This window comes from Xenopus tropicalis, chromosome 3, assembly GCF_000004195.4.
Source record: "Xenopus tropicalis strain Nigerian chromosome 3, UCB_Xtro_10.0, whole genome shotgun sequence".
Classification (NCBI taxonomy): domain Eukaryota; kingdom Metazoa; phylum Chordata; class Amphibia; order Anura; family Pipidae; genus Xenopus; species Xenopus tropicalis.
Genome location: NC_030679.2, coordinates 84,988,526 through 85,010,348, shown reverse-complemented (window position 1 = coordinate 85,010,348; position 21,823 = coordinate 84,988,526). Strand labels below are relative to the sequence as shown.

The following is a 21,823-nucleotide window of genomic DNA, read 5'->3' as shown; positions in this document are numbered from 1 at the left end:
GAGGGGGAATGTGAGGAGTGCATTGATATCTAAGAAGTTCTGAATTGAAAGTGAAAGTAACTGTCTGCCCCACCCCTATGCCTAAGGCATAGAGGCGGGTCAGGCAATATATGATTGACAGCTGGGACTTTTAAATGCTTATATAATGGGTATGAATGTGTTAATAACAAAATGACTTTGGGTTACGTGTTTAATTTGAAAAGGGCTTTTATTATACAGGTTTTTATGTCTGGGTGACGGGTCCACTTTAAGGGCACTATTGAGACAACTGAAGGTATACCTGCAGCTTGAGATTACTTCTTTATTAGCCTTTCCTTCTCTTTTAAAGAACAATAAAGGTTTGGTTTTATTGGTTGATCACGTGTTCTACTTAAACTGATGGTACAACACTAATTGTCATTATAGAGGTTTTTTTTTCTCTTTCTGCTGCCAAATATAATTGGAATTACATTTTTTGGACATAAATGCACACCTCTCCCCACATTCTGTTAGCTCTCTTTATCAATGGGTGGGCAGCTCTAGTTTCCAATTAGTATTGTAAATGCAATTTAACAATTATGTAACTAAATATTACCTTTGGTGATTTTAGGTATTATCTGGTTCCACTGTGGTTTGTATTCCTGCTGACTGATGTACTGACTGAAGAGTCCGTCTGAAAGAAAACACATTTTTTGTCAAAGCGCTATAACTACCGGTATGCACACAGGTCATTCACTAAATGTTCACTTCCTGCCTCTTACCATTGGCCTAATTGTTTCTATAGAGAAATAGGGAATGACCAAAGAGTCAAAATATAAAGAAGATTAGATTTTAGTATGTGAAAATAAAGATGAGAGGATGAAAAATAGTTTGGAGAGAGGGCCCAAGGTCTAGGGTTTTCTGATGTGCCACTGTCATTCCAGTCCGACACTGGGCACAAATATATTCTCTATCTAAGAAGAGACCATGTAGATGTAGGAAGGGACTTGTCACTTTCCCAAGGTAGACAAATACCCAACCCATTGCCTGGGGTTTTTCCCACTTGGTAACAAATAAGCCACTGATACATCTGAGCACCTGTGAAGGCTGCTACCTATGATTAGAATCTATCACAGCTGACCATTTGTGGGTTAAGTCTGTAATTTCCCAACTGCATCAGTAGAAGACCAATTTATTTCACTAATAAAAAAAAAGGAAGTGGGGGATGGCATAGTGGTTATATTTTCAACTATGCATCCAGAATGGACAGAACTCCCTGCCTCAGTTTCCAGCTCCACTTAATTTTGGAGAGAAGTAAATAGTACAGTATATTGAGACTAAAAGTATGAAGGTATAATATGAAATTACAAATGAACCATAACTTTGACATATTCCAGGTGCAGTAACCCATGGAAACAAATGAGATGTTTGCTTTTAAAAAGGTGACCAGTACATGCTACCTGCTGATGTGCTATATGTGATCAGACAATTAGCAAAGTTAACTCTCCTTTTATTATATTTGCCTATTTGTATGTATACTCAAAACACTGAATTCTAAAGCATGGACCATAAATTTCACTGTTGCAGCACTCATTTGCTAATAAAGAATACATGCAGTTTTGTTAGCGATAGGCATGGAGAATAATAGGCATGGTGTACAATAAAATATATACCATATGTCAACTGTAGAATTTACATAAGTACCATCAAGGCAGCTGACACCAAAACAGCTAATATGTATTTTTCTTTGAATCACAGAATGTATTTAATAGAAGGATACCCACCATTGACAGCCTTTTCAATCAAGGCCTCACAACTGTCAAAGTCTCCTTTCAGCACCAGTTTGTCATGTAACTCTGTTAACATGGGGTGTTCTAAGGCAATTTTGGTTTTCTTTTGCAAAGATTCAAAAGCTTCTGTGTAGTTGTGCTGACGAAAGTGCTTCAGACAAAGGCGTATGGCTTCTTGTTCACGGTACTACTGGAACACAAGGAAAATGATGAGCAAATTTACTATGCTGGATTACTGCAGGCACAATAATTTATGAAAACACAATGTAGTGCAGCAAAATCTGTGTGCACAATGTTACTATTATAAATAAAATACTCACACCTTTCTTTTAAAGTTTGTCCATATTTGAACTCAATCACTTTCCATTTGCTTTGTTCTGTAAATGTAGCCATGCTGCTGACTAAATATATGGTCATGTTATATAATAAAACAGTGCTGTACAACCGGCTGCCCGTAGGCTGAATTTGCCCCCCTTACCATGGGTGCCCTCCCCATCTGTCTGGCTGCTGTAACTGCTTACCATTGTGTAAACTTTAAATGGTATCAGTACTGAGATTTACTAGCCCCTGAATTGTTCACACCTGTACAACCTTGGACTCAGACTGTAGGTACCTATTCACACCTCAGGCAGACTACAGGAGCAATGCTGGCACTGAGTTATTGCATATACTGCAGTACAAACTGATTAGTCGTGATGATTAGATACTTAAATACACATGACAGGTCTGCCTGCGTGTGCCATACTCTCTGCCTGCGTGTGCCATACTCTCTGCCTGTCATATGGTGCCTGTGGGGGTGAACCTGGCGGGGATATTTCTGGGAGTTTCTTAGCATTTTGGAAATAGTTAAGGGACCCCCTAAAAACTATGTGCTGGGGGTTGCTGTGCTATCCACAGAGGAAGAGGAGCCATATGGAATGGCATAATAAACTTCTTTCATATACGAGTGAAGGGTGATATCCCTGCAGTGAGCACTGACTTTTTTTATGTGCTACCACCTTTAATTTGGGTATGGTCTTAAAGGAAAAGTAACACCAAAAAATGAAAGTGTAATCAGACTATAATATACTGCTGCCCTGTGCTAGTACAACTTGTGTGTTTGCCTCAGAAAGTTTATATAAAGAAAGCTGCTGTGTAGCCATGGGAGCAGCCATTTAAAGGAGAAAAGGCACAGGTTACATAGCAGATAAGACATAACCTCTGTAGAAAACAATAGTGTTTTATCTGTTATCTGCTATGTAACCTGTGCCTTTTCTTTTTTCATCTTGAATGGCTGCCCCCATGGCTACACAGCAGCTTATTTATATAACCTAAAGTAGTGTTACTTTAGCAAACAAACAGCATTTACCAGTGCAGGGCAACAGTAGAATATATATTAAAAAATGTATTTAAGGTTTGTATGATAACATGGGTGTGGTTTAAAGTGGGTGTGGTTTTTAACCCTTATTGGCCCTCCACCATGTAGACCAGAAAAATTCCAGTCCTGAAAAGCTTATAGTAAAATCATATCCCATTCAGCCTCAACATGTTTCATCCTCCATCAGGGCTTCCTGGGGAGGTCAAGGGGTGTTGCACCTATGCCATATTTAAGTACACATCTTTTAACTCTTCAACTGACAAATACCTCAGTCTTGGTACATGAACATTTACAATCATTATAAATAAAAAGCATTATGGATAACCACTGTCCCAATCAAAATAACCATTAAAGATTAGATCTTTGAGAATGGCGTCAATTCAATAACCACATTAACAAACCTCTAGGGAACTTAGTCATACATTGAAAAAATCTACTATTCATATTGCAAAATTCTTATGTTCATTCTATTTAAAGGAGAAGAAAAGTCATTTTGGCATTTTACTGCCAATAGATTCGCCACATTAGTGCCACCAAGAACACTATATTTATTCTGCAGAAAACATCATCATACCCTAGAAGCTTTCTCTGATTGCAGCTGCCATTTTAGCTTGGTGTTCATAGCTTCCTGTCTGCAGTCTAACAGTTATAGCTCAGATCACACATTCCTAAGGGGGGGGGGGGGGGGGGAGTGAGTTTTATGAATTCTTAAGGGAGGAGAGAGTGGAGAGAACTGGGCAGACTCTGGCCCCAGAAATTTGGCCCCAGGATTTATCTGAGAGAAGGTCATATACCGTAAGAACATGCTTACAAAGAAGGAAGCAAAAAATCCTGTGAGGACTCAGCGCAGCATAACCATAAGTGCTTATGGTTGTATTTACATAAGCTTACTTACAGTATGTCAGGATCAGTCAGGTTTCGAACACTGTTTGATGTGGTTCTGGAAAACTGCATTTACCTCCTGAGCCACTGGAGGCATTTTGGTCCGGTTCTGTCTGATTCTCTTGTTTTTTTTCTACTTTTCTGTCTGCTCCCTTTCCTCCGCCCACCTCATTATCCTCATGTGTTTCCCATCTTCTAATCTTGACCCTTTATAAACCTGTCCCTGACCATTGCCCCTTGCTTGATCATTAATCCGTTTCCTGGTTCTGACCTTGGCCTGTCCTCAACTTCGCTTGTTTGCTGCTAGCCCTGACCTTTAGCCTGAATTGGATTACGTCTCTGCCTGCCGATTCATATATTCAAGTGTGTATATCCTAAGTGTGCACTGTTACTTCACTACGTTTATTAAAGTTCTAATCATCATGGCCTCTGACACTAGTCCTGTAATATATGGTTACACTCTGGGTTACCCAGTCTTCAGGCTCCCAACTTCCTGGTACTCCACAGCGTCTCCTCAGGGAGATTGTGACAACTTAGTGTTTACCTTTTCCTTCTCCTTTAATAAAGTAAATACTTGTTCAATTAGTTTATTAAAAGGAGAAGGAAAGGCTAATGAAGAGTTCATCTCAAGCTGCAGGCATACCTTCAGTTACAATAGTGCCCTTAAGTCTCCCCATATTTCACCTGTTCAGAAGATCAGAAGCCAAACAGGAAGAAAAAACGCTGAGCTGTGTAAAGAAAGTTCCCATAATGCCTCACTCATGCACAGACACCTAGACCAAGTGAACATGCTAAGTTAGTTAGACTATGGGGCAGATTTACTAAGACACGAACGCTTGGAGCGTTAAATTTACTTTTTCAACGCCTGCACAACTTTTTCGTACGCTTGTGCAAAAAAAATCGGAAAGGTTTTCCCCGCAGTTTACAATCGTTTGGTACGAAAATTTCGTGACTTTCGGATCGCCAATATGATATCATGACTAATACGATTTTTTTGTAAGCATATTTGTGATATTTGCAATCTTCAGAAATTTTCTGATCCAATCCGAATTTATCCCATTCGGGATTCGAACTCATGTTTTCATGAATGTGCCCCTATGAGTCAGCTTCCTGCTGATTGGCTCAGATCCACATTCCTAAGGGGGGGGGGAGTTCTTAGCATTCTTGAGGTAGGGGGGAGCAGGAGAGAGGAGACAGAGAGCTGCATGTCTCTGGCACATGAATTACAGACACAAGAAATCTTTTCACAGAGAAGTCAGTGCAGCGTTTCTATCAGTGCTTATGGCTGTATTTACATAGACCTTTCTGATAAAGCTTACTTAGTTTTTACCTTTCCTTCTCCTTTAAAGAGAGATGGAGACATAAGAACAGTACTGTAAATTAAATTATTTTATCAAACAGCAAATCCTATTAAAACAATAACTGCACCAAGTATGTGACCTACTGTTGGTATGTCTGGCTTAGGCCTATGGTTTTAAGTTCTTTTTATACCATGTAATTTTTTTTTTCTTTTAGATGTAGCGTGTTAACGACTGGACAGCTATGGCAGTAAGGTCACCATATAACTTACACACAGTAAAGCAATTAAAGCAAAATATAGAGACCTAGGAGCATTACCTAACATTACCCAACTTTGACGTTGCCAATAGCAGCCAATCAGATCATTGCTTTGGCGATTGGTAATTTATCTACACTGTCAGTAAATGGGCCATCATTCTTTATAATTGACACGTATATGCACACAGTGAAACAAATACACTAGATTAATAAGGAATGCCTGGCATCTAGCTGCACTGGTTCTGTTTACCAGAAATACAAAAAAGTTATCTAAAATGCAACATAAAGACATAGAAATACCCAGAAAAAAAATTATTTTGCAAGAGTTTTACATCCATGTCCTAATAAAGTAAATATGGGAAATGTGCAGCAAATTTTACATTATATTCTTAATTAAATAGTGTTTTTACCTTACTGTACCAGTGAAGACAGGGCTGTACCACATCTGGCTCATCAATGCCATTGATTTCAACATACCAGATGCTAAAGTTAAAGCTTGGCCCCCAGGATAAGAGTGGCACTGTGGAAACAAAAAATAAAAATAAAAATAAATAATTGTTGCATTCTGAAACAAAATATTTGAGTTCTAAAAGTTTGCATCTTATATAAAAACAGATTTAATCAGGAAACACAAGCGTAATACATGTTACCAATATGCAAGAAAATCCTTATGTTCACTTGTCATTATTATTAAAGGAAAAGTAACACTAAAAATCTTTAAGTAAAAAATCTATTCTACCCTGCCCCAATAATTGCCCTATCCTGCAAACCATTTATTATTTTGAGTGCTTTATTAGAAAATACCTGTTAAAACTTGGCTTCCAGTCATTTTAAAAAAGGCGATACAGGGGATAGATTGATCAATCCTAGCCCGACTCCTTCCAATACAGAAGAAAGGCTAGGATCGATCAATTGATCGTCGAATAGATTTTTTCCTTAAAAATTTTTAGTGTTAATTTTCCTTTAACAATCAACAGAACGATATGTCAGCTACAGCCAATTACATGTACTTTGTATTTTCGCACATATAAAATAAATGGAAAATTACCGTTATTTTCTAATTCTATTTTTTTAACTAGGAAAAACCCAGCAATGTTGATAACTAGAGATATTGCTACATTTACTCTCCTCTATAGTCAAGATAAAAAAATATCTACGAGGACAGCTAAACAAAGAAAGCTAAAGTAGAAAAATGGGCTTACCTATTTTAATAAATCGACAGGGAAACATCTGCTCATCTATTTTATGTTTTAATGTAAATGTCTCTTTGTTGTAATCATTTTTCAGGCCACTGTATAAAAGAAAATGATACAAATGAAAACAATATTGCAAGAGTGAAGTATAAGTTACAACTATATTTATACATGGTGAGCCTGAAGGGTAACCACTACAGTACAAGATATATGACATTTTACAATATATATTATACTAAATAATAGATTAATTTTAAAAACAGCTATGTCTATATCACACACACATATATAGGGGTGTACTTACTTTTTCACATGACTTTGTGTGTGAATGTGATTAGTTATGTGGGTCGGTGATGCTGGGAAATATAAGATGTATTTTTCAACCCAAATTAGCTAAGGTTACTATGAAAATATTTTAACTTTGAACACCTTTAAGGGTGAGGAAAACTACAAGCCTGTTGTGCAAAAGGGTATTTCACTGCAAATGACACTTAAAATAAAAGTATCTATCACCCAAAGCTCTTATTCATGCCACACGTCCTTTATTTGGTTTACCTAGATAAAAGCTCGGTCATGTTTTCTTCATTCATTCCACCAAAGACTTTAAATTTCTTTAAATTACAAACATGAGTCTTTTCATACTTTCCAAACGTTATGCTTTGTAAAATTGCTGGCCTTTCCAGTTTTAATATCAGATACTGTAAAGAAAAGAAAAAAAGATTAACTAGACAGAAAAAGGCAACATTATTGTATATTTTTTCCACCTCTAAATATATCTGTGTTGTTTTGATACTGCAGAGCAGTGCTGTCCAACTTCTGTGGTAACGAGGGAGGGAATTTTTCTGGCCTACATGGTAGAGGGCCGATAATAGAAACCAGTTTTGACCACTTCCCTTTTTTAAACCACACCCACAACATCACAAGAGCTTTTAAAGACCATACCTACATTAATGTTGGTAGCTCAGCAAAAAAACAAATGGTTAGTGTAGGGTCATCAACCTTCATTCAAACAAACCCTTGCCAGATTCACCTCCCACAGGTAGCATAGGGCAGGCAGAGTAAGGCACACACAGGCAACATAGGGCAGGCAGAGTATGGCATACACAGGCAGCATAGGGCAGGCAAAGTATGGTACACACAGGCAGCATAGGGCAGGCAAAGTATGGTACAAACAGGCAGCATAGGGCAGGCAAAGTATGGTACAAACAGGCAGCATAGGGAAGGCAAAGTATGGTACAAACAGGCAGCATAGGGCAGGCAGATTATGGCACACACAGGCAGCATAGGGCAGGCAGTGTACTGCCTGTGTGTGCGCAATACTCTGCCTGCCCTACCCTGTGTATGTGTGCCATACTCTTGGGTGTGAACAATGCAGAGGGTGAAGAATATAGGGATTAAAAGGTGTGAACAGTACAGGGGATAACATGTTTAAACAATACAGAGGATTACAGTCTGAATCTGAGGTGTGAACCATGCAGGGGGCCAGTTAATCTCAGTACTCAAACCATTTAAAAGTTTACACAAAGATAAACAGTCACAGCAGCCAGACAGGTGGGGGGTGCAGGCAATCATAAGAAATTGCCTTATGTACCAATGCCTTTAAGGATTCCTTTTTTTGCTCCAATTGGTCAATACCCTGTAGCCATCTAGTAAAAGTCAAGTAAAAAAGGATAATGCTTGAAGCCAACACTTACCTGAGGTGGATTATTGTTTTCTGATGACCATCTTGAAGACTGATCATTGGGCTTATCTACTAGAATGTTTCTGAGAAAGTAGAAATAAAAATAAATTTAGCATGCAAAAATAAAAAAAAAACAGAACTACAAAAGGCAATTGTGGGTAAAAAAAAGTTTTTTTGTTTGGCAAAAAGTATGTTACTTCATTGATCTCACACCAAACGAGGGATAGTGCCCTTTTAAAAAGATGATAAAGTTTGATACTTATTTGCCTCCACAGACATTCCAGCTGGTATTCTAATAAGGGGTGTGGGCATCAGCCAAAACTTCAGTCATTAGACATTTATCACAAATTTAATGACTACAAAGTGGTGCGCACCCAGGCATACGTGCACTTCTAGGTATGATCTGTATTACCAGTATAGACATATGCATCAGGTATATTTTACTGTTCACCTGTTTAAACATAAACATTTGCTATTGGTTATTGCTACTGGGCAAAGTTAGTGCCTTTTATTAAATAAAGCTGTATATCATTTTTTCTCATCATTTTTGTGTGACTGAAACAGAAAAAAAATTATAAAGTTTGATTTTATAACAGTCATACTAAAAGAATTTAGTTTGTATATGGCCAGTGGAATAAAGTAAGATGTTAAACTGCTTAGTATATTTCATGCACTTCTCAGATTATTCATTAAATAGATAGATCATAGGGCATTTGGCATTAAACCTATGAAGCACGAGGGTTTTATATTACAGAGTTAAATATAGTTTTAGCCTGTGATCTGTGGCACTGTATTATAAGGTGTAGCCTAAGTCTGGCTCTTTATCAAGTTAAAACCTGTAAGAAAATAAATGTAAGTCAAATTAAAAACATCGCCTCTTGCAGTGGCACCAACTGAAAGCACTGTAGATTTTGTTATTACAGTGTAGGGAAGGATTCAGTGTGCCTGAGGATGCATAACACAAGATGCATCAGAAATGCTGCACTACAGAATAAAAGTCATAAAGACAAAGGATATGGAAAGATGCCTCTATACAGGGCCGGAATGGGGGGTGCAGGGCATGGTGCCCCCACTGGCCACGTCCCCGTACCCCCTAGGGGCTGCCGCTGTACCCCCTAAGCCCCACAGGGTGTCCCCCCCCCCGAGCCTCCCTAACCCCCCGCCCCCCCCTGCAAGGGCCCCTGTCGGATGTCCTTCCCTGAGCACGCATAAGGGTTTTTTTCCGGTTTCCCAGTCCGACTCTGCCTCTATACTATGCCCCAATAACCATTGTGTGACTATATAAAAAAAAAAAAAAAAAACACAAGTATAATTCACCTTACAGAAACCTAACTGCGTAGCACCAGTCCTGCATTTGAGAAATCCTATTTCCAACAACAGGACCTGGAAACTGGTTACCTTGTCAATATTTTATTTGTATTTATATTTTGAGGCTGAATGTAACTTAATCAATACAACTTCTTGCTACAAAAAACAAGGAAGCAGCCCACAAATCTTTAATTATACCCCCTTAGGGTGAAGACACATGGAGCTACTAAAAGCAGCTACTTGTCGTGGCTACTGAAATAGACAATGCTGATCATTTACTGATAATTGTCTCTAAGCGTGTTTTAGCAGAGACAATTCTTAGCATTGTCTATGGCAGGATATTTTCTGGCATTAGTAGCCACAAAAAGTAGCTGCTACTAGTAGCTCCGTGTGTCTTCAACCTTGAGACAGCAGAGATTCAACTCATAGTTGGGATTTCTGAGATTCGCATTGAGAATTAGGCATGTAGGGACATAAGGCTGAAAAGTCTGCATCACTAACAACACTTATTACAAATATTTTTTGTGGATTTCCTCTGAGTGCATTACTTTCTTTTTAATTAAATAAAGGATAAGGGTGAACTTAAAAAAGCATGCTGTGGTCACCTTGATGCAAAGTTTTTTATTTAATGGAAGAATCACAAAAAACGAACACAGGTGCACAACAGAGGCTGGTATTCTTTATAAAAGTAGGAAAATAAAACAAAACAAAACTACTACTGTATTGAAATTCTAAAGCATGCAGCTTTCTGGTTAAAGCTACACAAGTGAGTGAGTACACAGAATACTTACTGTATACACAAAAAAACCCTCAATATATGCTAATTTCACCAGTCCTTTTGTTTATCACAAACGATTACTACAGTTATTAAATTTAATTTGCATAACACACAAGGAAATAAAGTACAGAAGTTATTTCTGTTCAATGAGCATTAAAACTTCTCAGCATTGCTGTTTGCAGAGGTTATTTACTTTTCAAACCATTGAAGTTCATCTAACTCTTGTTCTTTTGACAAGGTCAGGTCTGGGTTAGTGCCAGATGTGCCAATGGGATGTCTGTGCATCTTACTGAGAACACAAAGATATTCTAGCCAAAAATTCTGGGTTAATTATTTAATTCAACTTCCAGCACTAACTCGGGTGTCTAAAGGATAATAGTTAATGTACTGCATTTAATAAAATACTTATTTAGCGTCTGTGTGTTTTACTATATAATATACTCCAAAAGGGACCGAAACATCGGTTGTACATGCAAGTATAATACACTAATATTTGTTTGAACCACAAGACCCTTGGTGCTGGTTGTGTTTGATTTGAGATAGATAGATAGATAGGAGATATATATATATATATATATATATATATACACATACACACACATACATACACTAAATATATAGGTGCCTTGACCACACCATGAGGTTTGTAAAGGATTCTAAAAGCTGGCAATAGGAGAACTCAGCTCTTTTAGCGAACCCACCAAACAACATGATCTTTGTCGATTTGGCGAGCCACATTGGCTGCCATATCAGGCTAACCCAATCCTTTTGTCCCTGGCCTTGAACCTTCTATAGAATGCCAGTCTACATACAGGCTACCAAATAGCCAATTATAGCTCTTATTTGGCACCCCCAGGAACTTTTTCCATGCTTGTGTTGCTCCCCAAAACTTTTTCCATCTGAATGTGGCTCACGGGTATAAAAGGTTGGGGATCCTTGATATAATGTCTAACCTCACTAATGCTCTTGTAGCTGAATGAAAGCAAATCCCACCAACAATGTTCCAACATCTAGTGTAATGTCTTCCAGAAGAGTAGAGGATGTTATAAGAACAGAGGGAGAATCTATTTGATTTAGGAAAGAGATATTGGACAGGCAGATGTTGAGATCACTTTGTTCATATAGTGTACCTACTCAGAAGTAAATAACTGTGCATGCTTCATGTCGGAACTCCAGACAAAACTTGCAGAATGTATGAGCAGTAATACAAGCTATTTCTATCCCCCATTAAATATTGCCCAGATTTGATACTGATGTGGATATGGCAGTTGGGTTCAATTCTAACTATCTAACTACTATCAGCATTAAGTTTCTCCTTACTTCTGCTTCCATTAGATTCCTCCCACAGTCGAAAAACACAGGCAGGTTAACCATGGCACAAACCAAAAACATACCGGTAAGGTTAACCATTGCACATATGGTAAAGTCCAATATACAAAGTTATTATTAATATATAGGTGCTATATAAATAGTAAAACGGTGCTTATTAAACAGATGTATAACTTGCAGATAGGTTCCTAACAAACAAGCCTGTACTGCACTTGTTTTCATGTCCCCACCCTTATGCATGATGCTGATGGAAACGCCTAAGTTATATAAAAGAAATAATAACTAACTACATGGGATGTACTAACCATTAACAAATGTACTACAAGCGCTTTTGGGCAGGGCTCTATCTCTTGAATTGGTTATTATTCGTATTGTATGTTGTAACATATACACCCATTTACTGTACAACACTAAGGAATATGTTGGTTTTATATATACTTTAACAATAATTAACAGTTCTAGAAGGCCACTTAACAGGTAAAACAGAATTGGTACTTTGAATAAAATATGGTTGTTTATAATACAAATAAACAACTAACATAAAAGCTATTTATGTTTAGACAGAATATAAACTACATATATAAACTGCTACTGACATATAAATACTAACATGTTAAAGCTATGGTTGTTTACAAATAACACACGGCTATAGGGGCAAAACACATACGGTGTATGCATGAATACCAGCGGTAAACATAACTTTTAATGCACAAAGTCATGTTTGACGTACAGCAACTACACTCTGCAAGCCTGCCCGCATAACGTGAACATACGAAGCTTCTCGTACTTACTCGGGTAAATAACTGGAAGAAAACGAGCTCCACTTAAATACAGCATAAGGTAATCCTCTAATCTCGGCCGCCATCTTGTCAGCGGGAAGACGGGGGCGGGGCGCGTCTCTTAAAGACACAGGTGCTCAAAGGCAATTGCAAGGGAAAGAAGAAAGCTGACGTCTGCCCGCCTCACAGTCTGTTCGCTTAGCTGAGACAATAGTGACGGCTGGGTCATTTTACCACGCCACGTACGTAGCAAGTGACAACTGTGCGTCTACGTCGGTGAATACACATGGCCGAAAGCCACTCCCCCACGTTGCTTTTGTTAGTGAAGTCAGGCATGCTCTGCTTGAATAGTAGCAGGGGCTGTACGTAAAAGCACATTCACTGGTGCCAAAGCAACGCCATGCATATTACAGCAATTTATGTGGAAATTTATTGCAAACGGAAGTAACAGTGTAAAACACAGACATTTGCTGCTTGCATTAAGCCGTTTATAACACCAGAGTCTCATATTTTCCATACTGTCCTCTTCTTTAGGGAGTAATCTAAGCTGCTAATTATGCGTTTTGCGCAAAACTGATCCACTAGTTTCTTGTTTTGTTTACTCCTTTGGTGCTGAGCTGTGTAAACTATGAAACCTTTTCTCCAATTTGCAGTGGAAATTGCCCACAAAACTGAGGAAAGCTTTGCAAAAATAGCAATTTCTTCTCGTGATGCATTTGTTTTGGGCATATAGCGCCATAGTCTCCATACGTTACTGAACTGAAACACAACTAGAAGCAAATAGGGTTGCCAGCTGTCCGGCCCAGTATAAGTGTTGTGTACCTGCACAAACATCAGCCCAATAGTGACATAGCCCCTCCCTGTCATGGCTCTATCCCCAAACAACCCTGGTCTGCCCTAGATGTCACAATTTTGCTTCCAATATTTTTGATTTTTCCCATAGCAAATGTGGCAACCATTTTTGCCACAAACGTGCTTAATATTGCTAAGTATAGCAAAAATATGCCGCATTGTATTCTGATGCATATATGAGCAAATTTTCACACTTTCTATACTTCCCCCTGTTGGCATTAAAGCATACCTCCCAACATTTTGAAAATGGAAAGAGAGACAAAAAGAAATGCCCCAAGCAGTGCAGCAAATTTTTTTGACCACACCCATTTTTGCAACCACACCCCCTAAATACCACTCCCATTTGACTAAATTTGGCAGGTTATTAAAAGTTTGAACACATTTCTTGGGGTTTTGGCTTCTTGTTTTATGTGTTATTAGAGGTTTGTTAAAAAAAGCTGAAATTGCCCTTTGTCCTTTAGGCTGATGCCACACGAGGTGTAGGGCTGATATTTTCGGCAAGCGGAAAAACACTTTGCGAAAATACAGCCCTACGCCTGCTACTTGTGCCTGCACCCGAATGAATGAGATACGCTCGGGTGCAGGCACATGTAGCTGATATACGCATGAAAACGCGTGAGAATGCAAAGTCTCGCGTTTTCATGCGTATATCGGCTACATGTGCCTGCACCCGAGCGTATTCCATTCATTTGGGTGCAGGCACAAGTAGCAGGCGTAGGGCTGAATTTTCGCCAAGGGTTTTTCCGCTTGCCGAAAATATCAGCCCTACGCCTCGTGTGGCATCAGCCTTAGTTCCCCCATGAGACCTGTTTAGCTTATTAGTTACAACTGTATCTCAGTGCAGGTGTGGCTTGTTAACTTTCTGGGCTCTCTGCCAAAAGCCCACTTATTTGGGTGGGGTTTGGATGGGTTAATTTCCTGCTGTGAAACTTAGAAATTACTTTCAGTAGAAAACTAAGGATAGGTCTGAGAACCACTTTCTTTTCCATGAAAAACAGTATAAGGAGGGTCAACAGAAAGCGCTTGCAACTCACTGATCTGGCGGGCCAATGTGAGAGCTACTAGAAAAAATGTTGGTGTCTCCATCTGCCCTGAAGAAGAAGGTCCCTGACATTCGGAAGTGGCAGAGGGTCTGCCACTAGCAAATGCCTCAGGAGTGGATACCAAGGTCTCCTCGGCCAATCTGGGAGAATATCGATGACCTCCATCCTGGTTAATAGGATCTTCTGCAGAACTCTCAGGATAATCAAGATTGGAGGGAAGATATGCGCGAATAGGCCCTCCCAATCCTGAGAGAAGGCATCCACCGCTGCTGCACCTTGACAAGGGGCTCTGGAGAAAAAGATCAGAAGTTTGCAGTTCAGATCTGTTGCCATCAGGTCCACCTGTGGGCAGCCCCAAACAGACACTAGCCAGCTGAATATCTTCTGGTCCAACTCCCACTCCCCATAGGGTAGGAGATGTCTGCTCAAATAGTCCGCTTCTACATTCTGAGCTCCCAGGACATGGTGAGCAGTCAGGTCTAAAAGGTGATTCTGTGCCCTTTCCATGATTGGGGCTGTCTCCCTGAATAAGGTCTTGCTCCTTGTTCCCCCTTGGCCTCTGATATACGCTACAGCCGCAGCATTGTCCATTCTGACTCTCACAGCAGTACCCAGAAGGGCCTCTCTGAAGGACAGGAGTGCTTGAAAAACCGCTCTGAGCTCCAGAACATTGGAAGGAGTCTCGGACAGATCTTCCGACCAACTTCCCTGAGCATAAAGATCTAGGAGACGAGCTCCCCAAGATTTCTGGATACTTTCCACCATTCTAGATGCTTCCTGCAATCCCTGGTAATTTGGATATTCTGTGACCAATTCTGAGTCACTAAGTTCCACTGCCTCAGGAAGGATAGCTGGATAGGCCTCATCCTCCATTTGGCCCATTTGACTAGGCCTATAGTCGATGTTAGGAGGCCCAAAAGACTCATAAATTTCCTGGCCGGTGTGGACTGAATTTGCTGAAACTGAGAGACCTTGTGAGCAATATGATGAGTGTTGATCTGGGCTCCGAGGTATATCATTCTCTGCGAAGGAGAGATCTGACTTTTTGCCATATTTATAATCCAACCAAATCTTTCCAACATCTCCTTGGTTTTCTCGAGGCTGGCTTGCAACGTCATCGGATCTCTCGCTACTAAGAGTAAACCGTCCAAGTAATGGTAAATTTCTATGTTCTCCCATCAAAACAACAAGAACCTTGGTAAAAGCTCTGGGCGAGGTGGTGAGGCCGAAAGGAAGACAACGAAATTGGTAGTGTTGATTTTGAAGCGAGAAACATAGAAACTTTTGATGCTGCAAGGCTATGGGGACGTGAAAATAATCGTCTTTTAAATCTAGTGACGCTAGCCAGTCTCCTGGATGAATAACAGCCTTTATGGTGGATGTGGTCTCCATTTTGAAAGTTAGCTGCTTCAAAAATTTGTTTATCTTCCTGAGGTCTAGAATGGGACGCAGGTCACCTGTAGCTTTTGTAACCAAGAAAAGGGGGGAATAAAAACCTCTTCCTTCCTCCTGAGATGGAACCATAGAAATTGCTTGCTTTAACAGGAGTTGTTGAACATACTGAAAAAGAACCTGTCTTTTTCCTGAATCTCGAGGTATGGTAGTAGAAAAGAAATGGTCTATAGTTTTTGTTGAAACTCCAAACGGTAGCCTCTTTGGATTGTTGCGACGACCCACGAATCGTGAATCTCTTTTGCCCAAACCTTTCGAAAGGAAAACAATTTTGCTCCTACAGAAGGATGGACGGAGTGACCGTCATTGAGGTTTGGGAGATCTAGGCACTTCAACTCTAGGCTTAAAAGAGCTTTGTCCTGAATGCCAGGTAGAGGTTCTGTACTCTCTTCCGAATCAGAAAGTTCTTGGTTCATCCCTTCTTCTGGAGGTGGCATCTGCCCCCTGTCTTTTGGAATCGTCACTAAATTGTTTTGTTTGAGGAAGGAAAGTACTTTTCCCCCCAGAGGACTTGGAAATGATGTCATCCAATGCCTTCCCAAACAATCTCTTGCCTTCATAAGGGATCTTACACAGAAAATTATTGGAGGCTGTATCGGCGAACCAGGATCTCAGCCAAAGGGCCCTACAGGTTGTGACTCCAAAGGACATAGAACGAGCAGATAGTTGAACAAGGTCTAAGGAGGCTTGGAGACAGAAATTTGATGCTAATTTGAAGTCCTCCAATCACTCTAGGATTTCTTCACTAGAAACTCTATCCTTAATGGCTTGTTCCAGATTTTCAGCCCATAGAGAAAGATCCTTAGTAACTGACACCAAAGCAACAGCAGGCTTACAGCTGCACCAGATGACATGTAACATTTTTTCAACTCTGTCTCTATGCGGCGATCCATAGGATGCTTCAAAGCCGAGACGTCATCTATCGGCAGAGCTGTTTTCCTAGACAGCCTTGCTACTGGAGCATCCACTGAAGGGGGAGTATTCCAGATCTCCTGCATATCATCTGAGAAGGGATATAACTTCTCTACATGCTTCTCCACTGGAATGCTTTTAGACACCTTGGTCCATTCCTCCCGGACCAAATCTTGTACCTCCTTGTGAATAGGAAACACTGTTTTCTTCTTTTTAGAAAAAAGAATAGAAGTGGTTGGTTGCTCAGTATCCTCCACATTAAGGGTGCGCTTAATAGCTCTCATAAGAAAATGCAGATGCTTCTGATCAAACACTGAGACTTCCTCCCCTGTCTCCTCGTCGTCAGATGAAGAGAGATCTTCGGATGAAATTTCCTGAATAGAGGATTCTTTATTAGAAATGGACAAATCTGCAGTAGAAAGTACTGTCTCTTTAAGAGTTTGTGACACTGCACTATTAATCCAAAGCATCAAGGACTGCTTGTATGGAAATGCAACAGAGGTAGATGGAGTGGCTGACTCCTGCAGGGGCTCCTTAGAGGTAGAGGCATCCAGCTCCTTAGACATGTATTCAGAAAAATAATCCCCACAGATTCCTTTATCTTTCATGGCTGGCTTATGGCAAGCCTTACAGCACTTCTCCTCCAGTCTATCCTTCTTCCTGCCGGGTTCCTCAGAAGGGGCAGAACCACTAAGATAAAGGGATAGAGGAAACTATAAGTACAGGAAGCGCTTGTAAATTAGCAAGGGTTCTTTTCGTAGAAGAGAAAAAACGTACTCACTTAGCTGACTTGGGAGCGGCTCTCTTAGTGGTAGCCGGATCCATGCTCGCAAACAGGCAGCAACTAGGGCAAGAGTGGATCGGCGGCAAACACTTTTAAACATTTGCCAGACGGCGCAAGATGACGTCGTTGCACGAGGGAAGGTGCGCACAGCGCGAAGAGGAGCCACAGCAACAATACCCCGGCTGCACAGGGTCCTCTCCCAGACAATGCAGTTGCCATATAGGGAGCAGGCTACGGGCAGAGAGAACCCCTAAGAACTATGCCCGGTCATCAAATGGAGGAAGTGTCAGCTAATGTAAAATAGTAAAAAAGGGGAATCATTCCCCTGCTGTGCCCAGGCTGGGACAGAAAAAAAGACTGTTGTGGATTCAAAGGGGGTGGACTTTATAGCCACTGAAAATTAACTGTTTCCTCTGTCCAGGCTGGGAACAGCAGGGAATTAACCCATCAGTTTTTCATGTTGATGGGTGAAGGCCAGGAAACAATGTTTCTAAGTGCGGGTGAAGTTTGTTAAGATTTCTGGGCTCTCTGCCAAATGCTACTTTTTGATTAAATTTGTATCTTTTTTAGCATTCACTGCAGGGGATCAAAGGGAATTTTCAGTAAGAATCCGGGACTGCGGGTTGAGCTGACAAAAAAAGAGGGACTGTCTAGTGAAAATCGGGACAGCTGGGAGCTATGTTAAAGGAACTGCACAAAATAAAAAATATTTGTAATATAATTAGTTAGGCAAAAATTTAATCTATAAAGGCTGGAGTAAGCAGATGTCTAACATAATAGACATCCATTTTCTCCAGCCTTTATAGATTATATTTTTGCCTAACTAACAATATTGAAAAGTAAAGTTAGTTTGCGCAGTCTATCTATTTTACCCAGTTTCATTTTTAAATGTAACTATTTCTTTAAGTTGGCCGCATCACACTGATGTTTTCTTTTAAAAACAAATTATAATATTATCCATACACTGCTTCACTGCTTGCTTTAAGCTAACCCTTTTTAGAAAACTATACAAAGTTTGTGCAGTTTTACTTTGGAAACTTGCCCCAAATCCATGCCAAACTTTGCCAAAAGAAATGTATTGCCATGATGTATTGATATTCTGTACATTCCTCCACTGCTGGCATCAAGAGTATCAAGTTATGCAAATATTGATTAATTTTACTGTGGAATTTTTTCCTAAAACTGCAACAAACTTTGCAAAGGCAGCAATTTATAATCCTGATGCATCAAATATGCTGCTTATAATACCAAATTCTCCACATTCATTAAACAATGCAAATGCGCAAGCTCACTGAGAAATTTGGCATAAACACCGGGAAAAACATTAAAAAAAGCAACATTTTGTCACTCTGATGCTTATAACAAGGAAATGAATCTGTCTTTATTTTTGGCATGAAAATGACTCTTCCTAGTAAACTATGCAAATTATGTACTATTTCACTGTGGAACTTTGTCCCAAAACAGCATCAGACATTGCAAAACAGTTGTTGATAGTACTAAGAGCACCAAATAATAATATTCTCTGTAAAATCATCTGCTGCAGGTACCAAGCTGACCCACCTCTGAGTAAACCTGTAATATCACTGTGGAAACTTGCTGCAAAATCATTGCTTCAGAATTACTGATGCATCGATTTTGATGCTTATAAATCTAAATTCTCACATTCCAAATATTTTGCCACTTTTGGAACTAGGCTGACCCCTCTCTGAATAACACTAGAACAGTGAAATTATGTTGCAAAATGGATTTTTTACTTTCTAAACCAGTGCCCCATAGTCTTTTTCTGCTTATTTTTTGGACAAACCAGTTGCATTATAGACCGATGACATGGGTGCAGGCAAGAGGCTAGGTAAAAGGGCTATGTGGTAGTTACACAACTGCTGGTAAGGTTTTTTTTTCCATTAAATAGAATAGGCATCAAGACAACCCAACAAATGACAAATGATCAAAAGCATTTACTTTTACTGAATGTCAGGGATTTTTTTCATAAATGTTATAAAGTTTGAAAATGCTCATTAATTTGAACACAGCTTTGCTTGCTTTGAATGCTGTGATTTCTGCATAATAGCTGTATCATATAGAACATGATATACAGTCATATGAAAAAGTTTGGGAACCCCTCTTAATTCTTTGGAGTTTTGTTTATCATTGGCTGAGCTTTCAGTGTAGCAACTTCCTTTTAATATAAAACATGCCTTACGGATCAGTAGTATTTCAGCAGTGATAAAGGTGCATAAATTTGGGCACCCCAACAGAGATATCACGTCAATACTTAGTTGAGCTTTCTTTTACAAATGTAACAGCCTCTAAACGCCTCCTATAGCCTTTGATGAGTGTCTGGATTCTGGATGGCGGTATTTTTATCATTCGTCCATACAAAATCTCTCCAATTCAGTTAAATTCGATGGCTGTCGTGCATGGACAGCCTGCTTCAAATCATCCCATAGTATTTCAATTATATTCAAGTCGGGGGACTGTGATGGCCATTCCAGAATATTGTACTTCTCCCTCTGCATAAATGCCTATGTAGATTTCCAACTGTGTTTAGGGTCATTGTCTTGTTGGAATATCCAAACCCTGTGTAACTTTGTGACTGATGCTGACCCTCGACTTTATCAATGGCCCCAGTCCCTGAACTAGCCCCACAGCCCCACAACATGAAGCACTTTGTTCCAAAATGACTGTGGCTTGTCTAAATGAGCTTTTGCATCAACAAGCGACTCTGTTTGTGGCGTGAGTGCAAAAAGGGCTTCTTTCTCATCACCTTGCCATACAGATGTTTTTTGTGCAAATTATGCTGAATTGTAGACCGACGTACAGATATATACTATCTGCAGCAAGATGTTCTTGTAGGTCTTTGGAGGTGATTTTTGGCTTTTCTGTAACCATTCTCACAATCCTCCGCATATGCCACTCCTGTATTTTTCTTGGCCTGCCAGACCTGGGTTTTACAGCAACTGTGCCTATGGCCTTCCATTTCCTGATTATTAAAGTTTAAACCTCTGGAATAGCTTTTTGTAGCCTTCCCCTAAACCATGATACTGAACAATCTTTGTTTTCAGATCTTTTGAGCGTTGCTTTGAGGATCCCATGCTGTTACTCTTCAGAGGAGAGTCAAACAGAAGCACAACTTGCAATTGGCCACCTAAAATACCTTTTCTCATGATTGGACACACCTGCCTATGAAGTTCAAGGCTTAACGAGCTAATCCACCAATTTGGTATTGCCAGTAATCAGTATTGAGCAGTTGCATGCATTCAAATTAGCAAAATTACAAGGGTACCCACATTTTTCACCAAAACAGGACAAATTCTATCATCACTACATCTGTTTATTAATTAAAAAAAATCTACAATATATTTATCTAGAAAATGTGCTGTGAGACAAATAAACAAGAGTTGAATATGAACAGTATAACATTTGTTAAGATAAAGAGATACTCCACTATGTGAAATGGAAATGTCTGTTTTTCATAGCATATTATTTAGTGTTATAATTCCAATATTGCCATGTTTTTGTATCACAGCACACTGCTCACATTACAGATAAACATGCTCAACTGCCAGTGTTAGAGTGCATTACATTTGTTGCATATTAATATTTTACAGAGCGTGCAATGTGCTATGATTAAAAAATTCCAAACATGCTGGTATAAAAAGTAAATCATGTGCTTTGACACAAATGTGAAAATATGTTTATATGGTTAGTGTGCTTAGATAAAGATATATTTTTCCTTAAGATTTCTCTTTATAATAGGGCAGTGTGCAACCTGCAAATCTTATAAGTGGCATGTATATGGATTAGCACCATTATATTGGGTTCTACATCCCTCAGCACTTACATACCATAAGCAAATGTTACTTACTCTGCTTTTTTCCCCACAAAATTCTTATAGTATCTACTTTGTACGCCATGAAAAACAAATCAGGTTACCATCTATTGCAATGTTGTGCACCAGTTAAGGTAATGCATATACAACAGGGCTTGGCCCACTGCCTAATTCCTCCCCTTATTCTGGCAAATGCATGCAAAGTGAATAAAAAAATTACTTATTGGCCCTGTTTAATTCTGCATCCAAGCACCATTTTTTAAATGGCAAAAATGATCACTCGCAAAGCTGCTGATGTGGCATATTTCTCCTGCCAAATAGTTTATGCAAATCCCCCAT

At 39.5% G+C, this 21,823-nt stretch overlaps 2 protein-coding genes across 2 annotated transcripts in view; both read right to left on the bottom strand.

Annotated features, from left to right (window-relative positions):
- The window catches only part of mkln1 (muskelin 1), a 33,563-nt gene extending 20,717 nt beyond the window's left edge, over positions 1-12,846 (bottom strand). Inside the window, exons 1-7 of the mRNA XM_002931849.5 lie at positions 12,625-12,846; positions 8,432-8,501; positions 7,293-7,435; positions 6,747-6,835; positions 5,955-6,064; positions 1,743-1,935; positions 575-652 (exon numbers count right to left, since the gene is read on the bottom strand). Coding sequence (XP_002931895.1) covers positions 575-652; positions 1,743-1,935; positions 5,955-6,064; positions 6,747-6,835; positions 7,293-7,435; positions 8,432-8,501; positions 12,625-12,698 — 757 coding nt within the window. The 5' untranslated portion in view covers positions 12,699-12,846. The remainder of the gene's footprint in view (positions 1-574; positions 653-1,742; positions 1,936-5,954; positions 6,065-6,746; positions 6,836-7,292; positions 7,436-8,431; positions 8,502-12,624) is intronic.
- Positions 12,847-16,690: 3,844 nt separating this feature from the next.
- On the bottom strand, positions 16,691-17,933 carry LOC116409538. The gene is made up of 2 exons (XM_031898208.1): positions 17,653-17,933; positions 16,691-17,561 (listed from the first exon to the last, which is right to left on the bottom strand). The coding sequence occupies exons 1-2, from the start codon at positions 17,694-17,696 to the stop codon at positions 16,691-16,693; spliced, it is 915 nt and encodes a 304-aa protein (XP_031754068.1). The 5' UTR covers positions 17,697-17,933.
- Between the last annotated feature and the right edge of the window lie 3,890 nt (positions 17,934-21,823).

Coding starts and splice junctions, on each gene's coding strand:
- LOC116409538 (XM_031898208.1), bottom strand. CDS start 17,696: ATGGATCCGGCTACCACTAAGAGAGCCGCTCCCAAGTCAGCTAA. Junction 17,562..17,652: donor GCCGCTCCCAAGTCAGCTAA/GTGAGTACGTTT, acceptor CCTTTATCTTAG/TGGTTCTGCCCCTTCTGAGG.